Genomic DNA, 21639 nt, shown 5'->3' on the forward strand with positions numbered 1-21639 from the left:
TAAAGTTTTAAACAGATAGATACGTTTGGGAGAAGGCTGCCCTCAAATTGGCTTTCTTGGCCACGCTATGCGTCGCAGCGCCGTTGCATTCTACGAATAGTTCGTCACAATGCCAATGGCTGAAACCAAGGCAATGAGCCAAGAAATTTCATGTTCAAATGATGGCGAGTGCACTCGGGAAGGTCAAAAACAGACTGCTCCTGAAGCTATGTCACCCGCCGCTACTTGCGTTCGCAACAGTGATGCACACGTCCTGCGCTCCTGGCTGTGTGTGCAATAATTAGACGTAGTGGAGTAAGCTTTTGAGAGCGTTAGATGTGAGAAAGATGCTATACTTAATATCTTCTGATGATAAATAGAGGCCACTCCTCATATGATATTGAATCATTTGGCATGATTCCTCAGTAATTTATGTTTGGACCTTTTTGTTTAAAAAGAAAAACAAACAGATACGTTCATTATGTAATCTTTTCAGCAATCAATTGCAAAAATCATTAACATGTACTGTTTAAATATAAACTATCAATACAATTGGTTATATTTTATTTTTCTTTTCATATATTATGTAACAGATCATGACTCATAAAATATTTTTTATGCCTCTACATTCATGAGTAATGATACAACCATAAATTCTTATATAAATTTATTTTGTACAAATTAATATGGCATGATAAAATTAGTTGAATTAAATATCTCTTGACCCACATGATTTATTTTTATTATTTTATATTTTCAATCAACTAATGAATTAATGTTACATCAATTTATATAAAAATTTGTGATTGTATCATCACTCGTACATCCATTATGCTATTGCTATTTGCTAATCCACGCACATTTATTCTCTGGCGATTAATTTAATTAAATATTACAATTTTTTTCAATTGAATAACGAAAATTAAAACTGTAGCTAAAAAAAATATGAATTCAAAATCCGTGGGATTCTCCACTGACGTGGCTAATAATTATCCCCTTTCTAACTTTTATTATAAATTAAAAATAGTCGAATAAAATTTATTTCAATCCGAATTACTTTTTTTTTTTTACTTTGACTCGACCACCGACCACAGGGTATGGCATTTTCGCAATTAATATCAAGTTGCAGGTTAATCTCAACAAATATAAAAAAACAATTTATTTTGTAATACTTTATCTTAAATCGGGCAATTAGCAAAAATAACTAATAAAAAATTCCAGGTTAACTTCAGTATATGAACCTTATCCAAACAGTAAAAGTTATTTAGGCAGGCAAGACAATTGCTTAGTCACCGGACTCCAAAATTAATTTAAACACGGTTCAATTTCCTTATTTAATAAATAATTCTTTCCCCTTTTTGTTTTTAACTTTCCTGCTCCAATCATAATCTAAATTCCTTTCCCTTTTTATGTTTCTTTATTATTATTATTATTGGTAATTAATTATTTTCCTTTTTTATCCACAGAGTTTTTATTTATTTATTTATATATATACTCCCAGAAGAGGCGAAAAAACGGAAAAAAAGCGCAAACAGAGTCCTAATTTCGAAGCGCATGTCCCTTTGTTGAAGTCTTTAAATTAACTTATCTCAATTACTGGTTGGAGCTCTAGGGTTTGCTGATTTTTCACCTCATTCGGTAATTAAAAGTTAAATATTGCTTCACAATAAGTTTTCGTTTCGCTCGTGTTTTGTTGTAGCCGCTCTGGCGTTTTCTTTGTTTATATTTTAAAGCCAAGTATGATGTTTTGTGAAAGAGCAATTTTGCTGGTTTGTTGGAATATATATTGCATGTAGTCGCTGTTATAGTGATTTTGGGTTTCGGGTAAAGTGTTGGTTGTAGCGAATGGTATTAATTTCTGATAACTTGTTGGTTTTGTAGTCAATGACAGTGGTCTTTGGATTTTGGTTTTTCCAAGTACTTTGTTTTCCTTTTTGTTTAAGTTTGTAAATTACTCTACCATGTGTCAATTGGGTATTTTCAAGGGTGCTGCTGTGATTGTTCATGATATGATTTGTGCTGTGACAACTGACGCGTGATGATTTCTTGATATCTGGCTGCAGCTGAAAGGTGGCGCGATGAAGCAGTTTTTTGACCATTCTTCAGGTAACCCAAACTTCTGCTGTCTTCATGAATTGGGATTGTAAAGTAAGGTAACTGGATTTTCTGTTCTAGCTTCTTACTTCTTTGAATGAATGATACATGTGATAGGTCCTCCTAAGATCCCACAGCTGAATATACCTAAAGAAGTAGGTGGTGGTTCGTGTGGGAGAATAGCTGGTTCTGATTCGTACCTTGCCTCTGACGATGCTTCTCTTTTCTCTAGCTCATTACCTGTTCTTCCACATGAAAAGTGTATGTTGGGCTGTTGATTGAGAGTTTTGTGTTTCTCTCAAGTATGAGTCAATTTCTCACCTCTATTGACCTGAATGCAGTGAACTTAAATGCCATGGGACTTGGCCGTCAGTCTGTTGATAATATCTCATCGGGCTTAAGTAAAGTCCACCATGGTGTGTCAAGTGATGATCCACTTGAAGGCATCATGAATCCTGCTATTGGAAACTCACTTCCTGATGATGAGGATGAGCTTTTAGCTGGCATAATGGATGATTTTGACCTTCGTGGGTTGCCTTCTTCACTTGAGGACTTGGAAGACTATGATATCTTTGGTAGTGGAGGGGGCATGGAATTGGAAGGCGAGCCTCAGGAGAGCCTGAGCATGAGTATGTCAAAAATAAGTATCTCAGATAGTGCATCTGGGAATGGGTTGCTTCATTACAGTGTTCCTAATGGTGCGGGAACTGTTGCGGGGGAGCATCCATATGGTGAGCATCCTTCGAGAACATTATTTGTTCGGAATATTAATAGTAATGTTGAAGATTCGGAGCTGAGAGCTCTCTTTGAGGTAATCTAAATTTCAAAATTAGGCAGGCAAACTTACTGTTATTGTCTGTAGAAGTGTTTATTTTTATTCCTAACTTATTTTTGACTTATCCTTCGGTTTATACCAATGGTACTGTTGTTCATAATTTCAGATGACATACCGGTAATACTGGATGTCAGATCTTAATCAGTTATTTTTTCTTAAATCCTTGCTTAAATATTCCGTATTTATTCTGTATAGAATCTTTATCTTTTGACAACTATTAATGTTTTTTCTATGTTTTATATGTTTTATTTGGAAGCAATATGGAGACATCAGAACTCTGTACACTGCATGTAAACATAGAGGCTTCGTGATGATATCATATTATGATATTCGTGCTGCTCGAACTGCTATGCGTGCACTACAGAACAAGCCACTGCGGCGGAGGAAGCTTGACATTCACTTTTCAATTCCGAAGGTTTACGTCTGCTTTATTTACATACCTTTTTTCTTCCCTTTTTTCATTTTTTTTCTTTAGCTGTTGATGTCGACTTTACTATTTTGCATGCATTCACTCAGCCTTCTCATTTTCTTTTGCATCTGCACCAGGATAATCCATCAGACAAAGATTTGAATCAAGGTACTCTGGTAGTTTTTAATTTGGATCCATCAGTTTCCAATGAGGATCTCCGTCAAATATTTGGGGCCTATGGCGAGGTCAAAGAGGTGATTTTTTTCCCTCTACATAAGTCTTTGACATTATATGCTTGACATCTTTACTTTATGGTATATGTTTGCTAGCGCAGATAAGGGAAACTCCTCATAAGCGGCACCACAAATTTATTGAATTTTATGATGTCAGGGCAGCAGAAGCAGCACTTAAGTCATTAAATAGGAGTGACATAGCTGGAAAACGCATAAAGCTTGAACCTAGTCGCCCTGGTGGAGCTCGTCGAAAGTGTGTAAATTTGATTTACTTGACTCTTGTAATGTATATAGTGCCATAACTTGTATAAGGAACTCTCTATATTTGGACTTCTAATTTTGCTCCTCAACTTTTAAATTTTGTTTCCATCTGTGATTATATTGTTGAAGTTTTAAAATTTGGTCTTTCTTTGTGCTGTTCTCTAATTTCTACAATTTTATTTTAATGATTTCTTGCTTTATGAATTTGGATAAATACTGACTGGTTGTACCCTCTGTCTTTTAGCTTGATGCTACAACTGAACCAAGAGCTTGAACAAGATGAATCTAGGATTTTGCAGCATCAAGTTGGTTCTCCAATAACCAATTCTCCGCCTGGTAGGTCTCTGTTTCATGCTTTCTGTAACTCATGGACTCAGTTTTTAATTATGTCTACATTTTTGCTTGCACGCTAATTTTGATGCAATTTTTGCGGCAGGTAACTGGGTGCAGTTCAGCAGCCCTATTGAACATAATCCATTGCAAACTATTAGTAAATCCCCTAATTTCAGGAACATGAGCCCCACTACCAGCAATCATATGCCTGGGTTGGCTTCAATTCTGCATCCTCAGGTGTCAACCTTGGAGAAAATTGCACCTATTGGCAAGGACCAAGGAAGGGGCAGTCTTATGGAGCATGCATTAACCAATACAATTTCAGCCAATGGAGCTTCCTTTCAACAATCGAATTCATTTTCAGAGCCAAAAATTGGCCTATACCGTGGAACTGTGTCTTCATTTGGCCCCTCACCTTCAAATGGATCTGGTGTAGAGACATTATCAGGGCCTCAATTTCTCTGGGGGAGTCCAAGTCGATACTCGGAGCATAGCAGTTCTCCAGCCTGGCAGACGTCGTCTATGGGGCATCCATTCTCATCCAATGGGAAGATCCATGGTCTCCCATATTCAGGCCGGCAAGGGTCTTTCCTTGGCTCATCCCAGCACCATCACATTGGATCTGCTCCATCCGGTGTTCCTTTAGAGAGGCGCTTTGGATTTCTCCCAGAGTCACCAGAGACCTCATTCATGAATCCTGTTGCTTTCTGTGGCATGGGTATAGGACAGAATGATGGGAGTTTCATGGTGAATATGGGTTCTCGTGCTTCTGTTAATCCTGGCATTACTGTTCCAAGAAATCTTTCTGATAATGGTTCGAGTTTTCGAGTGATGTCTTCACCCAGGCTTAGTCCTGTTTTTCTAGGTAATGGCCCATACCCAGGACTGACACCCGCCAATAGTGAGGGATTATATGAGCGTGGACGGAGCAGGCGGATTGAGAATAATAATGGAAACCAGATAGATAGCAAAAAACAGTTTCAGCTTGAGTTGGAAAAGATTAGAAGTGGAGAAGATACTAGAACAACATTGATGATTAAAAATATCCCAAATAAGTAAGATCAAGCTCTATATCCTGTGATATTTCAATACACAGCAAATGCCAAGCCTTGTTGATTTTTGTTTTGTTAATTTTTGTCCTCAGATACACCTCAAAGATGTTGCTTGCTGCGATTGATGAAAATCACAAGGGTACTTATGATTTTCTTTACCTACCAATTGATTTTAAGGTAATGAAATCAGGCTTTCCAGGGGTTTCAATTGTTTTTCTTGAATTTTTCAAATCATACTGATTGACATTTTCTTTTGTGGTGCAGAATAAATGCAATGTGGGCTATGCATTTATCAATATGTTGTCTCCTTTGCACATAATTCCATTTTATGAGGTTCTATTTCTTGCGCAATAGGAATTCTTTTTTTTTTAATAATAATAATAATTATTATTATTATAATACAACTTAAAATATCCTTTTTAGGCATTTAATGGAAAGAAATGGGAGAAGTTTAATAGCGAGAAAGTTGCTTCTCTGGCATATGCTCGAATTCAGGGAAGGGCAGCGCTTGTGGCTCACTTCCAGAATTCAAGTTTGATGAATGAAGATAAGCGCTGCCGCCCAATCCTGTTTCATTCGGAGGGCCCAGAGGCTGGTGATCAGGTAATGCAATTAACATTCCCTTGACAAGAGTCTGCTGAAGATCGATAATAGCTTGCAATGAACTTAAATGAAATGAAATAGACGAAACTGCTGCAAGCTTTTAACATGCAAGGATCTCCCTGTAGATGTTCTGCTCTTCTTTTCCAATGTGGGAACAAGACTTAAGACAGATAGTACATCCATATTAATAGGATTTGGTGTATGTTTTTCTTTATAGGTCACTCAGGAGCAGCTCAATTCCGACAGTGTGAATTTCCAAGTTTGTCCATCAAATGGGTCACATCTAAGGGATGCCTCAGGAAGCCCAATCGCAGATGATGAAGGCAATAAGCCAGAGAATAGCTGACAGTTAAGTGAATGGAGATGCCGTGTGCCCAGACTTATGGGGATACAAGTGCTCACTTAAGCGTATATATGCAAGTGTAAAAATTTAGGAACAGGTGAAACTTTTGGTGAAGCAGCATGCAGATTTTGTACGGTGCTTAGTAAGAAGTCTTTTGAAGCAGAAGCATTATCATTTTGGATTATGGTGGTTTCTCATGGGAGGGGGAAGAATAATTGGGATTTGTGCATGATTTTTCCTTTCCTCACCATTTTGGCATTTTGATTTTGATTTTAATTTTTTCCCCCTTTTCTTGGTATTCATCAGGTTGGATAATTTTACTCAGGGATAGTCGGTGGGTAAATGTTTTCTGGGGTTTAGGTTTTTCAGGGTTGGGGAAGTGAGGTGGGTAACAATCATAGAAATTGTATAGTGGAAACGACCAACAAACAACTTTTTATTTTGTTAATATTATATTAGTATTTATAAATTGTGACTTAGTTATCTTGTTGCAAGGGAGAATTCTCTCCATTGCATTTTTGGGAAGGTGGATTCTTTGCATATTTAAATTTGTGGTATTTGGTGTAAATCTTTCTTAGTTTATTTATACGTAAAGGTGTCGGTATGCTGGGACAATGGTCACGACATCAAATCAAATTTTGTAGTGGCTGCTCTTAATATCTTGAGTTTCCACTCCACAATCCCCTAGCGTACATTGTGACTTACCTAACGAACAGGCTTAAGCCTTTCTGTTGCTGTGTTCAACATGATCCTACTGCTTTCACCACTCTTCATTCAGCGAAACCAGGATATGTATGTGCGTATATACACTGATGGAACATTTTCAAACATGCTTACACTACCACCCCAAGACGGGAATTTGACAAAACCGCTTTTGATTTCATTCATGATTTTACCAGTGTATATAAAACATTTCCAAAACATGCTTACGTTACGACTGCATACTAAGCTGTAAAGCCACAATTACAAAGCTGCTGCAACAGTAAAGCAAGTGCATGTTAGGAAATACTATTTTGCAAATGAACAGTTTCTAACCGAACATTTACGTTGATAAAAGAACATGATCTGCTGCAAGACTCAGGCTTCACCAGATGCTCCTTTGATGTCCCAGGCCATGCTAGGACAGAATCTAATGGACTCGTGTGCATGCAAACAAGAAGAGTGTGGTGATTTAAATTATGCCATTCTAATTACATCTTTTGTCTTCCTCTAGTTTTGAGTTCAAGGTCGATGACGAAATAACACTTGCTATTTTCTCTGACATAGCGGACTCGGCCATTCATCATGATGAGAAGTTTTCGAGACAGTTTCAACCCTAAACCCTCCGGTGTAGTCCACTGATTTCTACCATTATACATATCTTCAATAAGATGAGAGGGAATGCCTTCACCAGGATGAGTCAGTCTACAAGACCAATATGAGAAAGCATTAGAGTGCACTTTTTGAGAATGCATCTTAGTTCTATTAAATATCTGATAAACTGACTAGATCATCAGGGAGCAGATGGAGGAGGTGATAAATGAGTAAATCTAACAGTCTCACAGGGCCTTATGAATTACAAAGTAGATCATTAATTGTCAAAGATCAAGCATTTCAAGGAATGATGTATGCTCTGGCAAGATGGCTGTTCTGAAATAAATTTTAAAACAGTTTTCAGATAGCCAGATAAGTAAAAAGCAATGCTCCATGATCACAAGATGAACACAAATAGTCTAGAAATATCGACATTTCTCCGTATCTGAGGTCTAAACTAACAAGTGGGTTGTTTGGCAACTCTTGCTATATGAATGCACAAATGATAATGCAAACTCACCTGCGTCCATGCCGCAAGTGCAAGCGAGCTATATCATTAAATAATTATTCAAATATAGTATCAAGGTCAAGACGCCGCATATTAGATGGAAGGGGTTCAGAACTGATGAATAAATTTAGGCATATTCATTGTACCTGAACTGTACATGAACAAACTGGTCGGCATCCTTTATCAGCCTCAGACCAGGCAAAACCTTAATTTCTACCCAGCCATCTGGAGAAGGTGCATGGCGCACCACACAATGCAAAAAATCTGACAGAACCAGCTGAAGCCTAATTCGATCACCATATAGTGATAGTGCTTTGATTTCCTCTGGAATGTCATGGAGAAGCTGCAAATTCCTATCCCTCAAGAAGACCATGACTTGACTAACAACAGCATCCAAGATATTACCCAGAAGGAATTCCTCCAAGTTTAGCTCCATGTTGCTGTGACAACCAGGAAGATGTAAGGTGCTTTGTAAGCATTGCACATAAGTACTTTAGAGCAAATGTGACTGGTGGTTTGATGAACTAGCAGAGTAGGTGTATTTTTATGACTAAAACCTAAAGGGTTAAGTACTTCCTGTACCTTCTGCTCAGAAGACGTGTCTCCTAGTCATAAACAATAAAAAATGACAATATGAAGAAATCAGAATAGTTTATTATTACCTACATTACCTTAGTTCAAGAGTTATTATTATTAGAAAATCAAGAACCGACGGCAGTTAGAGACCGCTAGTTGGAACTATAAGACTAATTTTAGTACAATGAAGTTGACATTCACAAGGATTTTTTTCAGATTTTCCTAGATTGATAGGTTCCACAAGATGCAATGAAACAACTTAGAGAAAAGGTGAACATAAAATATGGATTTATACAGATAACAAACTTACTAAACAGACTCACCCTTCCTCTATGCATCTCAAGTCCATACCGTCAATAATTGTCATGATTTGTCTTTCACATGCATCACTAGTCTCAAGATATTGCCTTTGATTTTCTGAAATAGATGAACTTTCTAAGAGTTTGTGAACAAATCTAATACCATTTAACGGATTTTTCACCTCTTGCCGTATATAAGCCAGCTCCTTAATTTTTGCAAAGATATCCATATCCTCTAGGCCCTGGGCTTCTAAGGCTGGCTGCAGGTCTGGCACCAGAAGCTGCAGGTCTGGCACCAGAATCTGCATGAAGCAGAAGCAGCCAATTACTTTCCCCTCAGCATCAGTCCTTCTACTTGCAGTTAAGGTCACCTCAACAAACTGTCCTTGTCTATTGAAAAATCCAAAAGGGAAGTTCTCTGTACCTTGACCAGTAATTCCTTGATACAACAGAATCATAAATTTAGTGAGCATATCCTGACCTTTCATTCGACAGAAACTTCCGAAGATTTCCCTCGGAAGCATTTTACCTATCACCTCATGTCTCATCCAACCAGTCACCTTTTCCATGGCAGTATTCCATTCAGAACAGCATGCATTCTCATCAGAAGCAAATATTGGTGGAATCAATGGATTAACACTTTGTATGATAGCCTCATAATCCCCTTGCAAGCGGATGAATTTATCCATAAGAACCTTCTCATGTGTGATGTCTTGACCCACGAAGCACACCCCTTTGACATTATTCTTGTAATCCCTACTTGTGCAGGCATTAACTAGAATATAAACAACTGAGTGTTGCTTTTGAAGCTCAAACTTTCTCAGTTTTAATTCAACATTTTTGTCCTCCTTGCCTGGATAATATAGAATTCAACTGATTATTAGCGTAAATAGTAGAAATGAACTGAAGACGACCACATTTTTAGGGGAAGAAAAAAGAAATAACATGCAGTAATGCCTAAGCTTAACTTCAATATTTTAGTCAATATTAGGCTAGAACAACTCATGAGCTAAGAAGAAGAATTTATTGCAACATATATTTTTAACTTGTAATATTTATCAAAAAGATTATAAATTTTCTAGAAAAAGTGAATTATAATGAAGAAATTTTTGTGATGATAGAGTCAGGTAATACTTTCATATCCTTCAGGACTCCCTTAGCGATACTTAAGAAAAGAAATTACCAAGCAGAGCTCGGCAGATAAGATTTTCAACAGCTCCCTGAGATTCCTCATGAACTACTTCATCAATTAGAGACTTCCCCATGGCTTCACTAGCTGGTAATCCTGTCAATTCGGCAACTTTTGCATTCCACCCATTGATGGTACCAGATGAGTCAACTCCAAAAATTGGAGCTGTCGCTGTCTCAATCAATCTAACCATTTCACATGCCACTGAACTGAGCTCATCCACACCCTGCATCTTACTGCCATTCTGCAGGGTATTACCTTGAACCTTGGAGTCATTTTCTTCCTCCATCTCCTGAAATGAATCTCTCATTACAATTTGCAAAGAGTGAATAGCATTGATTTCCAAAACTTCCCAAGGCAAACTCCTATTTTTCACCACTTCAAGGAAAGCTTTAAACGATGATCTTGGATGCATTTTGCCACCATTATCCTTATGCTCTGGGTGATGCTTAGCTCCTCCCCATTTAACTTCTTTTGCTGTGTGAGATCTGAACCAGAATAAGAAATCCTTTGAAGTGATTCTGGCAGTAGCCATACCACAAACCGCCTGACCCAATAAAGCAGCACCGGGGTAACCAGCCTCTGCCAAACTATCAGTACTCAACCCTGTACAATCCCCATGATTATTGAGAAGCCAGCATGCAACATCTTTTAACTGTGATTCAGTTGGAGTTACCCCCACCAGCCAGCATCTCCCACCATAATATAATGCAGCCCCATCACACTTCACAAGATCCATGATACTAGGAGATTGAGTAACAATACTGAATGGGGCATCCCTGAGGAGCATGTCACACAATAAAACTTGTGTCCTCAGAATATTCTTCTCTGCCAACTGCATTGCCACCTGAAGCTCCATGTATAGCTGCAGGCTGAATGCCTGCACAAGAAATTCACAAGCATAGCGAAGAGGGAAAGGGATGTAGCGTGGAGATGTGTGATGGCACACCACCAGCCCCCATAGCTTCATAGAATCCTTACTATTGATGATAACCGCCATCACCAATGAGGCAATAGACCCCATATTAGTCATGTATTGCAAGTGGCAGCCATGGGGCGACCTTAGGGTTGAATTGACCAAACAAAGAGGCTGCTTTAATTCTTTACTCTGAATGACCATAACAGGAATGGCATGGCAATCACAAATCATCCTAACACGATTCTGCTTGAACAAGAAACGAGCTGCTTGAGGGATATCATTGGCTGGAAAGTGTATTCCCAAATAAGGTTCCAAATCAGACCTTCTAATTTCAGACACAACTTCACCATGATCATCATCATGGAACTTGTAAAGCATAACTCTATCATAACCAGTGAGCTTCTGTACATCCTCCACAACGGTATCACACAAGAGACCGATGTCCCCCCCAGGGAGTGCCTGTAACCTAGAAATTGCGCAAACAGCTAGTTTCTGAGACTGCACGGCCCCAGCAAGAGACAATGCAGGATCACCTGACTTTGAAGGCTCTAAATCAATTACAATTCCCACATCAATTCTATGCAGTATAGCATAAAATGGTTTCTCGATACTCCTAGAATTAGAATGAACCAAAATTGGGTTTAGCAGTGAAATCTCTCTAGAAGCTGCTGCTTTAGCCAAAGAAGCCCCAGAAGGAGGAGTAAAAAGGGTTCTTGCGTCAATTCCGATTAAACCGTTCAACTCAAAATCTTCACTTCGTGATCTCAAATTTAACATTTCTAAGCAATTTTCACTATAACCAACTATTCTAAAAGTGGGCTCTTCAACAGCCAGCATACAACCAAAGGGCTGAATAAGACCGCCCCTTTGGATTTTTGATAAGTAAGCAGTTATTTGTTCCTCGGGAACACCTTCTGGAGGACTAATAACTGATCTTGAATAGTTAAATGACTTACCAGACGCAACAGATTGCTCGAACTCAGCTAAAAGACCGGCATCTGCATTGTAGTGATCAATAATCGTCTTGCCTTTGTTGACAGGCTTCATTTTAGCATCCGAAGATTTGAAAGGAGTTGTGTTGTGTCCTCCTCCTATTGAGTTTGTTGTTTCTCTGTTGCCTTGAAGTCCCATTTCTGAAGGAGATGTTTTAGGTAATTTTCTCAGAAATTCATGTGGGTACTCTTGTTTCTTGCTTTAGTAGTAAAAGCTGGATCTTTGTCATCATTGTACTAGCTGCTTCTGTTTATGGATTCTCCTCACTACATGTTCCACCTGTCGTTTTCAATCCTTGTTACATGTTCCACCTGTCGATTGCATTCTGCAGAGGTGGAGCTTATCTTTTCTTCTTCTTAACTCTTTTGTTAGTTGCTTCTAACCGACTGTTATTGCCAATATAATTCTCTCTAATTATTTGATTAGGCAGACGTATTTTAAGTTATTATTCTGTGGCTACTTGCTACACTGCCTCTTTCTAGTGAAAGTTTTACAGTTCTGTTGGAGAGTCCATAATCCATTGCCGGGTTGCTCCAGTACTTAAAAAAAGAAATATCATAGTTATCCGTGAGAACGACGTCCATTCATTTATGATGTGGAGGCAGTTAGCAATGCTTTGTTTCTCTGACGTTGCCTTTTTGGGGAAGTATCTCAGCCACAATAGAATTCAGAGGACGTGTCATCCGGATGAGCTGAGTTGCTGTCGTTGTATTTATACGATGTGGCCTGTCCTGGAAAATAAAGAAGATATTTTTGTTTCAAAGCAAATGCGTCCACTACTTATAAAATATAATGAAAGAGGAGGAATAAAAGAAGGCAAGCCAGGCTACATTGTCTTGAGTGCTTGCTTGATACTAAGCATCAGTGCTTACAAAATCTGGCAAGCAATAGCAGTTTGCAACAAGAACTGAGAGTAAGCAAGCAGAATTGCAGGCAACCTCTGTGGCAATAAATTCCTGCCTCTTTTAGACAGACTCATTAAGTCTATCAGAATCAGAAAATTTATTATATTGAAATTTAGGGGGATATATATTCTTGCTTTTCACAGGTAAATTGGCATCGTGGGTACTATCCAGTTTAATTGGTAAAATTTATTATATTGAAAATAAAGAATCGGGGGTTCGAATTACGTAGATAGAGAAGAGATTAAATTACTATTACGCTAAATAATAATAAATAAATAAATAAAAAACAAATAAGAGATGGCATCCCAATTTTTATATCATTTGAGATCAAGACTTGTCTTATCTTTAAGAAATCCTTCTTACCAAGCAGTTATTGTATTTGGGCTGTTTTCAATTCCTTTCTCTGAGTTCGTGAAAATGTTTCTAGTCTTTTGTTGTATTGGGTAAGTAAATTTTTCCACAATTAGTAATATCTGAGTCAGTAAATTTAAAATCTGATACTGGAAACAAGTGTCATTTTCATCTGAAAAAAGAGGGAAAGCCTAGACTTTTACTTGTATGGGAATTTTTCTATTTTGGCAGCAAAAATCAACTACAGCAGTGGAAGAGGAACCCTCCACCGCCCATCGGGAGAGAGGGTTCATTCTACTTTTCAGTGTTAGTGTTTGTCCACAAAAAATTGGTTGTATGGATGAGGTTTCTTCTCTCTCCCTCTCTCTTTTTCTTTTTTTTTTTCCCCTCTTCCCCTCAATTACAATGTGCATAAAAAATAAAATTATGGTTTTCCTAATTCTTCATTTTCTAAAGCCAATGATCTAAAATGAAAAAACCAGTCTCATTTGAATATTAGGTATTTTTTCGCACCCTTCAAACAATTTCTGTCCACATTTGTTATGGAGTCAATTCTCCCATTCCCACGTGTGGAATAAGAACCTTGAAAACTGACCACGTCAGTCAAAATGGTGGCTATTTATCAATGGGCCTAATTCAGCTGGGCTGTTGGCTAGAGCTGCCATCTTTTGTGTGATTGTCAGTGAACTCAAGTAACGGCGCATTCACAGGCGGACAATGATATGGGTTAGAAGTTAGAACTATAGAATAGGCAAGTATTGTAATTAGTTCGAATAGAATTGAGAAATAGAATTGTATATTGTTATTGCTATGTTTGTTTTATTATTACTAAAAAGATATTATTATTAACAATAATGACAATAATAATAACTTTAACAACAACAACATCTAATAATAATTAACAATTATAAGAATAAGAATAATAACAAGGGAAATTATCCACCGTCCACCTATTTTTTTTAACTTTTTCAAAAATACACAATTCTTTTTTTTTTTTTTTGCTAAAATCCACCTGAGGTAACATTTCTTTTCACTTTTCCACTTCCGTTTGGAATCCGTTAAGGAAATTAACGGAATATTACTTAAATGACTTTTTTACCCTCAAATGTAAAAGATAATTTATCCATCGACCACTTATTTTTTTCGTATTTTTTCAGAAATACACAATTCTTAATTTTTTTTTGCTGACCTCCACTCGAAGTTGTATTGTTTTACACCTATCCACCACTGTGTCGTTGTAAAATGACAATTTTACCCTTATGATGTTAGCAAAGTTATAACGGTCTCCAAACGGAAGTGGAAAAGTAAAAAGAAATGTAATTTCATATGGATTCCAGCAAAAAAAAGAATGGTGTATTTTTAAAAAACTGTAAAAAAACCGGTGGACGGTGGATAATTTCCCTAATAACAATAACAAGTAATATAGAAATATTTTAATTTAGGAAAAAAGTAAAATTATGAAAATTGGGTGGGGTAAACAGATAAGTTCAAATAAAGGAAACTTAATTCCCACCCCCATGGAGATAAGTTCCCATTTTAAAAAACATGTCACTATTAGGCCGTACATGTTTCATTCAAATTTTCTATTCTATATTAACAATTAAACATTATTAATTATTCCTATTTCAAATTCAAATTCTCCAACCCCACAAATAAACATATCATCAATGTGATCTTTACTAATATAAATAAATAATTTAATATGAAATTTTTAATAATACTCTTAATTATAAAAAAGGAACTGAAATAATACTTCTCTCCAATCTTAATGTCTCAACGTCCACCATGATTTTTTTTTTTAAAGAACTCCTCACATTACTCTAAGAAAAATATGTGTGAGATGATTAATTGCATTAATTAGGATAAAAAATTATGTTAATACTAAAAAGAAACTCCACTAATTATAGAATAATAATAATAATAATAATAATAAAGAGAAAATTTTCTTTAAGAAGAAAAACGAAAAGCAATCAACATCAAAGAGAGAAGCTTCAATGAGTCTCCTTTACTTCCGCGAACGTGCACGTGTCAACGCGTAAGTCCGAGCTGGTCTTACAATCCACGTGGCAAATTCCTAACGGTGTACACCTTTCTCCAAAAGATTCAATCTCGGCCGTCCGTACGATCGAACGGTCACAGGCAACCCAACCCTGTCTTAGACTGCTCGTAGAAGTAGAAGTAGAAGTAGAAATAGAAACAGAACGGAACAGAACAAAACAAAACAAAAAGTCTTTTAGTTTTCTTTAGACAGAGAACTAAGAAAGAGTCTTCTTAGCTTGTTTACGGAACCAGGTGAGTCTAATGTTTGTTTGTTTGTTTTTTTATTTCCCATTTGAGCTGCTATAATTCACTTTTTTTTTTTTAATTACTTTGAAGCTAAATTTTTTAAAAGTTTCTATCTTGATTTGAGTTGCTCTTTTTTTTTTTTTTCTTTTTTCAAAGTTAATTGAATTTTGGTTTTTTTAACTGTATGGTATGGTATAGTTGGTAGTTGAACTGTATAACTGTCACTTGGTTCTTGGGTTTAATTTGAATATGAGAAGCTGTGCTGAATTGTTTATTGTGGCTTTGTTTGTGAGTGTTTGTGTATGTGTATAGTTTTGCTTTTGAGTGTTGAAATTTCATTTTTGGATTTATGACTTGTTTGACTATCATTTTGGTGTTCGAGTTGACGTAGTTTTGTGTTCTGTGAAATGGGTTTTCAGTTTAAGTGCTTTTTGCGAAGTGGGTATGTTCTCTCTTTCTCTTTCGTTCTCTTTAATCTCTTTATCATTGGATTTGTGTTGAGGGCTAAACATGCTGTACCGTGACAATAACCATAACTATTGTCTTCTTAAGTTTTAATTCTCTTATCGTAATTTTTTTCTTCTTTTGTCTGGTAAATTATTTGGCTGGTGATCTGGCATGTTCTTTGAACTAGTATTTTGTGATTGGGCTGGCTTGTAAGGTTGCTTTTCGTAGATCCTGTCTTATCTAGTGCTTAATATTTTTATTATTGAACTGTAAATTTCATGCTACATAGTCAGTCTGTTTTTTCAGAGAAGTCAGATATTAACAGCACTTTTAATTTAGCTCTAGGAAATTTTTGATGATTCTGCTTTTTGAAGTAGTCGTATGTGCATTAAAAAAGAAAAAAGAAAAAAACATTTGTATGCTCTCTTCACTGCTTAATGAGTTATATATCTTGAATAATTCTATATAGAAATTTCATTTTTCTTGGGCTTCTATATCTTCCTTGATATGTTTGCTTCTGCATCTGTTATCTGTGACACAGCCTCTGTTGCTGCTTCTATTATTTAGAGGGGTCACATATCCCCACTAATGTTCCGGAATCAAGATTGTGGCAAATATCATCACTTCAGTTCAAATGCCATCTTTAAAAATGAAGACCAAATCAAGCGCGGGATCCATAAAAGAAAAATATGGTCTTCACGTTTGCGTAAAGTCTAGTGTAATTTCCAAAAAATCATGCTCTCATGTCAGGATTTCCCAACAAACAGCCGAATTCGATTCGTGTTCTGGCGACTGCAGTGATGGTAAGCAATTCTATTTCATTGTTCTGTATTTGTTGTTAGAAGATATGAAAATAATGGGTATTATTATCAAAGATATAAGAGCGAATGTAAAGATTCCAGAGTAAATTATATAGTTGTTCTTTTTTTGACTGATGTCTAATTTTGAAGTTATTTTTTTCACATATATGTTTAAATACTGTTATTTTTCCTCTTTTTTTTTAAAACACAACGTTCCGTTTTATACAGTGAAATACAATGATTCTACCAATGTGAAAATTAAGTATTATTTTTCATGCATTATTAGATGTTGGTTTCCAATTTCATAATTGATTCTGAATCATTATCTTGTAGGATGTGTTCTTTTTCTTTTCTTTGCTTTCTTTTTTTTTTTCATTGAATTGATGCACCAATTAATTATTCTTGACAGTTTCGTCAAGCATGGAAGTTTCCACCCTGGGCTTTAACTGTGAAGATGGCATCGGGCAGCGAGAACTGGTGGATGAAGAAAGTTCCCATTTTCAGGTGCAACCACCAATTTTTGTCGATTCCACAACTATTGGGAGAATGGTAAACCTTTTTATTTTAAAGAGACTGGGATTTTTTGTCACAATTTAAGCTTCTCCTGTTTGTCACTCTGGGATATCTCGATACTGATTACTGCATACGCTTGAAACACATTCAGCTTTCAGCTGTCTTTGTTAGGCAGAATGTTGTCCTATAGATTTTCCTCCTTAGAAACTTTGGCATAAGGTTGATGCATTGGCGGCAATGTAGGGAGCTTTTCATTTACAAGTGACTCTTATATTTATATTTTATAACTCATGCCAATCATTCGGATGTACTATCGTTACAAATATAAGTTATTTATCCTTACTGTTGTTTTTCATGTACTACTTTTTTATTCCTGGACCTGCATCTTTACAATTCTTTTTTATTTTTATTTTTCAGTTTGTTTAATTTTTTTTTGGGGGGGGGGGGGGGGTATGCATAAAAGAAAAGGGCCCACACACATCTGCCCCTCGGAATTTGGGAAAAATTTTTTTCCCATTTCTTGAGCCAGTTGAAAATCTTCTGTGGATCAAATGTTGACTATACGGCAGGTAAATTCCATTTTGATTTTCATCAAGGTTCATATGTTCTAAATTAGGTAATTTTACATGACATGATAAGTTTTCTTTTGGTTCATGTTCATTCTAGGTAATAATGAGGGTTCAAGGGTGCCAGGGGTTGGGACTGATGACGGTGATGATAACAGAAGTTCGTGTGACTATCAAACTTGCAATGTATCGGATTTCTTTATTTCTGACATGATTATTGCGAGCTTACCCTTAGATGGGAATGCAGATGTCATCACTGAAACCAATCCTTTTCCTGATTACAAGTGTACTGAGCCAAACATGTTTTTTGATGTGGCCGATGAATGCATGATGCTGCCTTTTCTCGAGGATACAGCCAAATCCAGCAATACCATTGATGTCAAATCTCATGAAGTAGCATCAATTGAACAAGATAATGGTAGCTTATATCTAGCAATTAATCAAATGAAATCCTTCAACCAGGAATCTGATGTTAATGCTAACTCAGATCAAGCCCAACACTTTGATCCACAGTTCTTCATTAAGTATTTACCGGAACTTTCAGATATAGCAAACTTTCGGCCCACTGCATCACCGAAGGAGACTCAAGGAAGGAAGTCTGTGACCCTAGTACTCGATTTAGATGGTAAGAAAATTGAGTTTCTTTTTCATCATAATCTGCTATCACATTGTTGGAATCACATTATTGAATGTTATTTCAGGTTTGTATAACTTTTACAATGCCAATACAATATCTGTCATCACTTTTGGCCTGATTTTTGTGATAATATCATGATTGAAGCCAAATCATAAATAAGTTTATTAGTATCTGACCTAAAAACGTGCTTCGCTAGTTTTTGAAATATATTGATAATTTCAGGGATTAGGTTCAGCTTATCAAGAAATCTTTTGGCATACCAGAAAAACTGTCAAAATAGTTCTTAATGTTCTTAGTGAGTGTAGTCCCAACGAATCCTATATGGTTTTGCTGACTTGGGACTTATTCTAATCTGTTATTGAGATTATTATATGGCATAATCCCATTGTTTTTGTCTTTGGATTTTCTTTGATTAATTTTTACGTGAGAAATTGATTAATTTTTTGTTAAATATGGCTTTATTTTGGCAGAAACACTCGTTCACTCTACCTTGGAGTACTGTGATGATGCAGACTTCACTTTTACTGTTTTCTTCAACATGAAAGAGCACACCGTATATGTAAAACAGAGGCCTCACCTTAAGACATTCTTAGAGCGGGTTGCAGAAATGTTTGAAGTTGTTATATTTACAGCCAGCCAAAGCATCTATGCAGCACAACTTTTGGATATACTGGACCCAGATGGAAAGCTTATATCTCGGCGGGTTTATCGGGAATCATGCATTTTTTCTGACGGAACTTACACTAAAGATTTAACAGTTTTAGGTGTTGATCTTGCAAAAGTTGCCATTATTGATAATTCTCCACAGGTATAAAGACTTGTAAGATTTATTATTGTTCGTCCAAAGATTTAAATTTCCATTTTCTTTCCTTCATTTCTTTGATTTTGATGTTATCTTATACTGTCTGCCAATCTTTTATTTTTTTTATGATCATATCTTTCCCAATTTGTCGTGGGCAATTAAAGTTTAATATAATGAGTCACCCACATTCACTTAATGTAACATAATAAAATATTTTCTATCTCCTAATAAGGTGGTATGGAGAGACCATAATGAACAGAAGCAAAAGAAATTGTCATCTGTACCAGTTACTCACATGATTGCTTAAGCTTTGTACATGTTCTTGATTTCAGGTTTTCAGGCTGCAAGTGAATAATGGGATTCCTATTGAGAGTTGGTTCGATGATCCATCAGATTGTTCATTAATATCGTTACTTCCCTTCTTAGAGATCCTGGCTGATGCTGAGGATGTCCGCCCAATCATTGCCAAGACATTCGGTAACAAGGAATAAAAGCCCTTGTTTTTCCTCACTTGTTTGAATATAGCTTCTTGTCCATCTGGTTTATTTTTGAGCAAAAAAAAGGTCTCTTCTTTAATTGCTCACTTCAAATCTTCCTTGCTAGCTCTTGAGATAATTAACCATCAAATAAATAATTGATTGTCTGATTGTTGGTCAGCTTTTGCTCCATCCCTTTCTCCTCTCAGCTGACAACCTTGTGTAGTGCTTTATCTATCCTTTCAAAAGGTAGTTTTAGAGAATGTCTCTATTTACTTTTATTGTACAGCTGAAGTTTGCAGGAAAATATGGGAGACATATATGAAATTTTATCTTGTGAAATATAATTTTGCAAACTCTTGTTTGATTTATTGTCTGTTTGACTAACTTGCTGATGTCCCTTAGCAAACAATCAAACATGGACCTTATTGAGAGATATTGTGTGTTGAGTGATTTAAATTGACAGGTCAATGATGAACTTACATAGAGTGAAGTGGGTGGTGAACTTTGTCTTCATGAAGCTTGTATTTTGTTCGAACGTTTGTGAATAGAACCATATACTTCTGCTTATTCACATCTTTCTTTGTGGTTTCCGAATGCTTACATCCAGTTGTTTTCCTCAATTATGTGTACACTTGTATCTATAATCTTTTATTTTGTTTACCATATATCATCTTAATATTTTTTACGAAAGTGCCCCTCCTTGCTTAAATTGCTATAAATCTCTCAAAGTAGGCAATTTCTCTACTATTGGATGAACCTTCAACCTTTTTCATTACTTATGGTGTGCATGCGGGATTTTCAGGCAGTGCTATCATTTTTATGGTCCGGAGAGGAAGATAGTCTTGAAAGTGAGAGTTGATTATAAGTCAAGAAAGCAGTTGGTTATTAACCTTATCTCTTGCTCAAGTCTCAGAATCATATCTCTTGAAATTACATAATACTAGTCTTAGAGATTCAACTACAGCATAGATTTAAGTAGTGAATGAGTGAATTGGGGATCCAACTTGAGGGTAGTGGTCTGTGGTATGTTGATTTGAAGAGATTAAGGCTACTATCTCTAAACAGGTACCTACCTGACTCAACCCTGCCTTTAGGAACTTTGCCTTGTAAGTGAGGATATCTGCCATGATGCTAATACCAAGTTATGACTCTGTCTTACGTAATCATGTGTGAGTTACCACAGATTTAAGCTTCAAGTACCCAAAACTAAAACTGTTGGAGAAATTGAATTGTCTGAATGGCCAGTAGATTCATAATTAAGAGACTCTTGCATATCCTTTTTGGGTGTTTATTGAGTAGATTGGACAAAGAAAAAAGAGTGCTTAATTTTTTGATCTTCTGCTTTGAAAAGTTGAAAGAAATTAGCATGGGCTGTAGCCTTTCTCTGCTTGTCATTGCATATTTTCTTCTGAATATAATAAATAAATAAAGAAGGATACAACTGCTAACTGAAAAGAGGCACAGTACTTGTCTACTTGACTTTCTGAAGGGGAGATTGATTGTTAAATCTGTTAAATCTCATGATCTTTAGTGCAATTTCACAACTTTGCGTGCGTTATCTGCAGGTCATATATTTTCTGCCACTGGCAAATAATAGGTACGTAGAATTTTATTGGTATCCATCTTTCTAGCGAACTTCATTGATATGGCTGTTTAATCATCCCATGGACTGCCCTAACAATTTTATATCATGTATCTTTGGATCTCCGAATTTATGTTGGGAACAGTCTGCCTCTGTGTAATCTCATTTTGAAATGCTAAGATGACACCCATTTATTGTTTCCAGTCAACTGCTCTTTTCTCTTAACCAACTGGGTTTGTAACAATAAGCAGAAGCACATTTGGCTGGTGTAAATGCACAACTATTTGTAGTGATTCATTCTTTCCAAATATTGGTGATATGAGAAATCATTTCAACAGTTTGTGGATTCAGA

General features: G+C 36.3%; 3 protein-coding genes and 1 long non-coding RNA gene across 7 annotated transcripts; 3 read left to right on the top strand and 1 right to left on the bottom strand.

The window, feature by feature from the left end:
• Window positions 1-1474: 1474 nt before the first annotated feature.
• LOC18053185 (protein MEI2-like 5) lies at window positions 1475-6625 on the top strand. 3 transcript variants are annotated; one of them, XM_006449552.2, is made up of 13 exons: window positions 1475-1617; window positions 1965-2085; window positions 2191-2334; window positions 2415-2884; window positions 3165-3323; window positions 3455-3571; window positions 3652-3803; window positions 4056-4147; window positions 4248-5199; window positions 5289-5373; window positions 5461-5529; window positions 5620-5799; window positions 6017-6625. In XM_006449552.2, the coding sequence occupies exons 2-13, from the start codon at window positions 2058-2060 to the stop codon at window positions 6143-6145; spliced, it is 2577 nt and encodes an 858-aa protein (XP_006449615.1). In that variant the 5' UTR covers window positions 1475-1617; window positions 1965-2057; the 3' UTR covers window positions 6146-6625. The 3 variants fall into 3 exon arrangements, with proteins under 3 accessions (XP_006449615.1, XP_006449612.1, XP_024047348.1); XM_006449549.2 differs by having other exon boundaries at window positions 2043-2085; XM_024191580.1 differs by lacking the exon at window positions 2191-2334 and having other exon boundaries at window positions 1965-2132.
• A 78-nt stretch (window positions 6626-6703) lies between these two features.
• Window positions 6704-12323, bottom strand: LOC18053186 (phytochrome E). Of its 2 annotated transcripts, XM_024191578.1 has the most exons (4): window positions 10002-12321; window positions 8843-9671; window positions 8090-8383; window positions 6704-7546 (listed from the first exon to the last, which is right to left on the bottom strand). In XM_024191578.1, exons 1-4 carry the CDS (start codon window positions 12055-12057, stop codon window positions 7333-7335), a joined length of 3393 nt encoding a protein of 1130 aa, XP_024047346.1. In that variant the 5' UTR covers window positions 12058-12321; the 3' UTR covers window positions 6704-7332. The 2 variants fall into 2 exon arrangements, with proteins under 2 accessions (XP_024047346.1, XP_024047347.1); XM_024191579.1 differs by lacking the exon at window positions 6704-7546 and having other exon boundaries at window positions 8298-8548; window positions 10002-12323.
• Window positions 12324-15381: 3058 nt separating this feature from the next.
• On the top strand, window positions 15382-17625 carry LOC18053241. Its single transcript, XR_002907205.1, has 3 exons — window positions 15382-15467; window positions 16450-16711; window positions 17118-17625. It is a non-coding gene; the product is annotated as an uncharacterized LOC18053241 (long non-coding RNA).
• Window positions 17626-17738: 113 nt separating this feature from the next.
• On the top strand, window positions 17739-21624 carry LOC18053242 (CTD small phosphatase-like protein 2; the record flags this gene model as incomplete). The annotated part of the gene is made up of 4 exons (XM_006449555.2): window positions 17739-17790; window positions 17888-18412; window positions 18895-19232; window positions 19559-21624. Coding segments are annotated over 4 exons (1074 nt in total), but the record flags the coding sequence as incomplete, so codon positions are not given.
• Window positions 21625-21639: the final 15 nt, after the last annotated feature.

Source organism: Citrus clementina, unplaced genomic scaffold, assembly GCF_000493195.1.
Source record: "Citrus clementina cultivar Clemenules unplaced genomic scaffold, Citrus_clementina_v1.0 scaffold_2, whole genome shotgun sequence".
Classification (NCBI taxonomy): domain Eukaryota; kingdom Viridiplantae; phylum Streptophyta; class Magnoliopsida; order Sapindales; family Rutaceae; genus Citrus; species Citrus x clementina.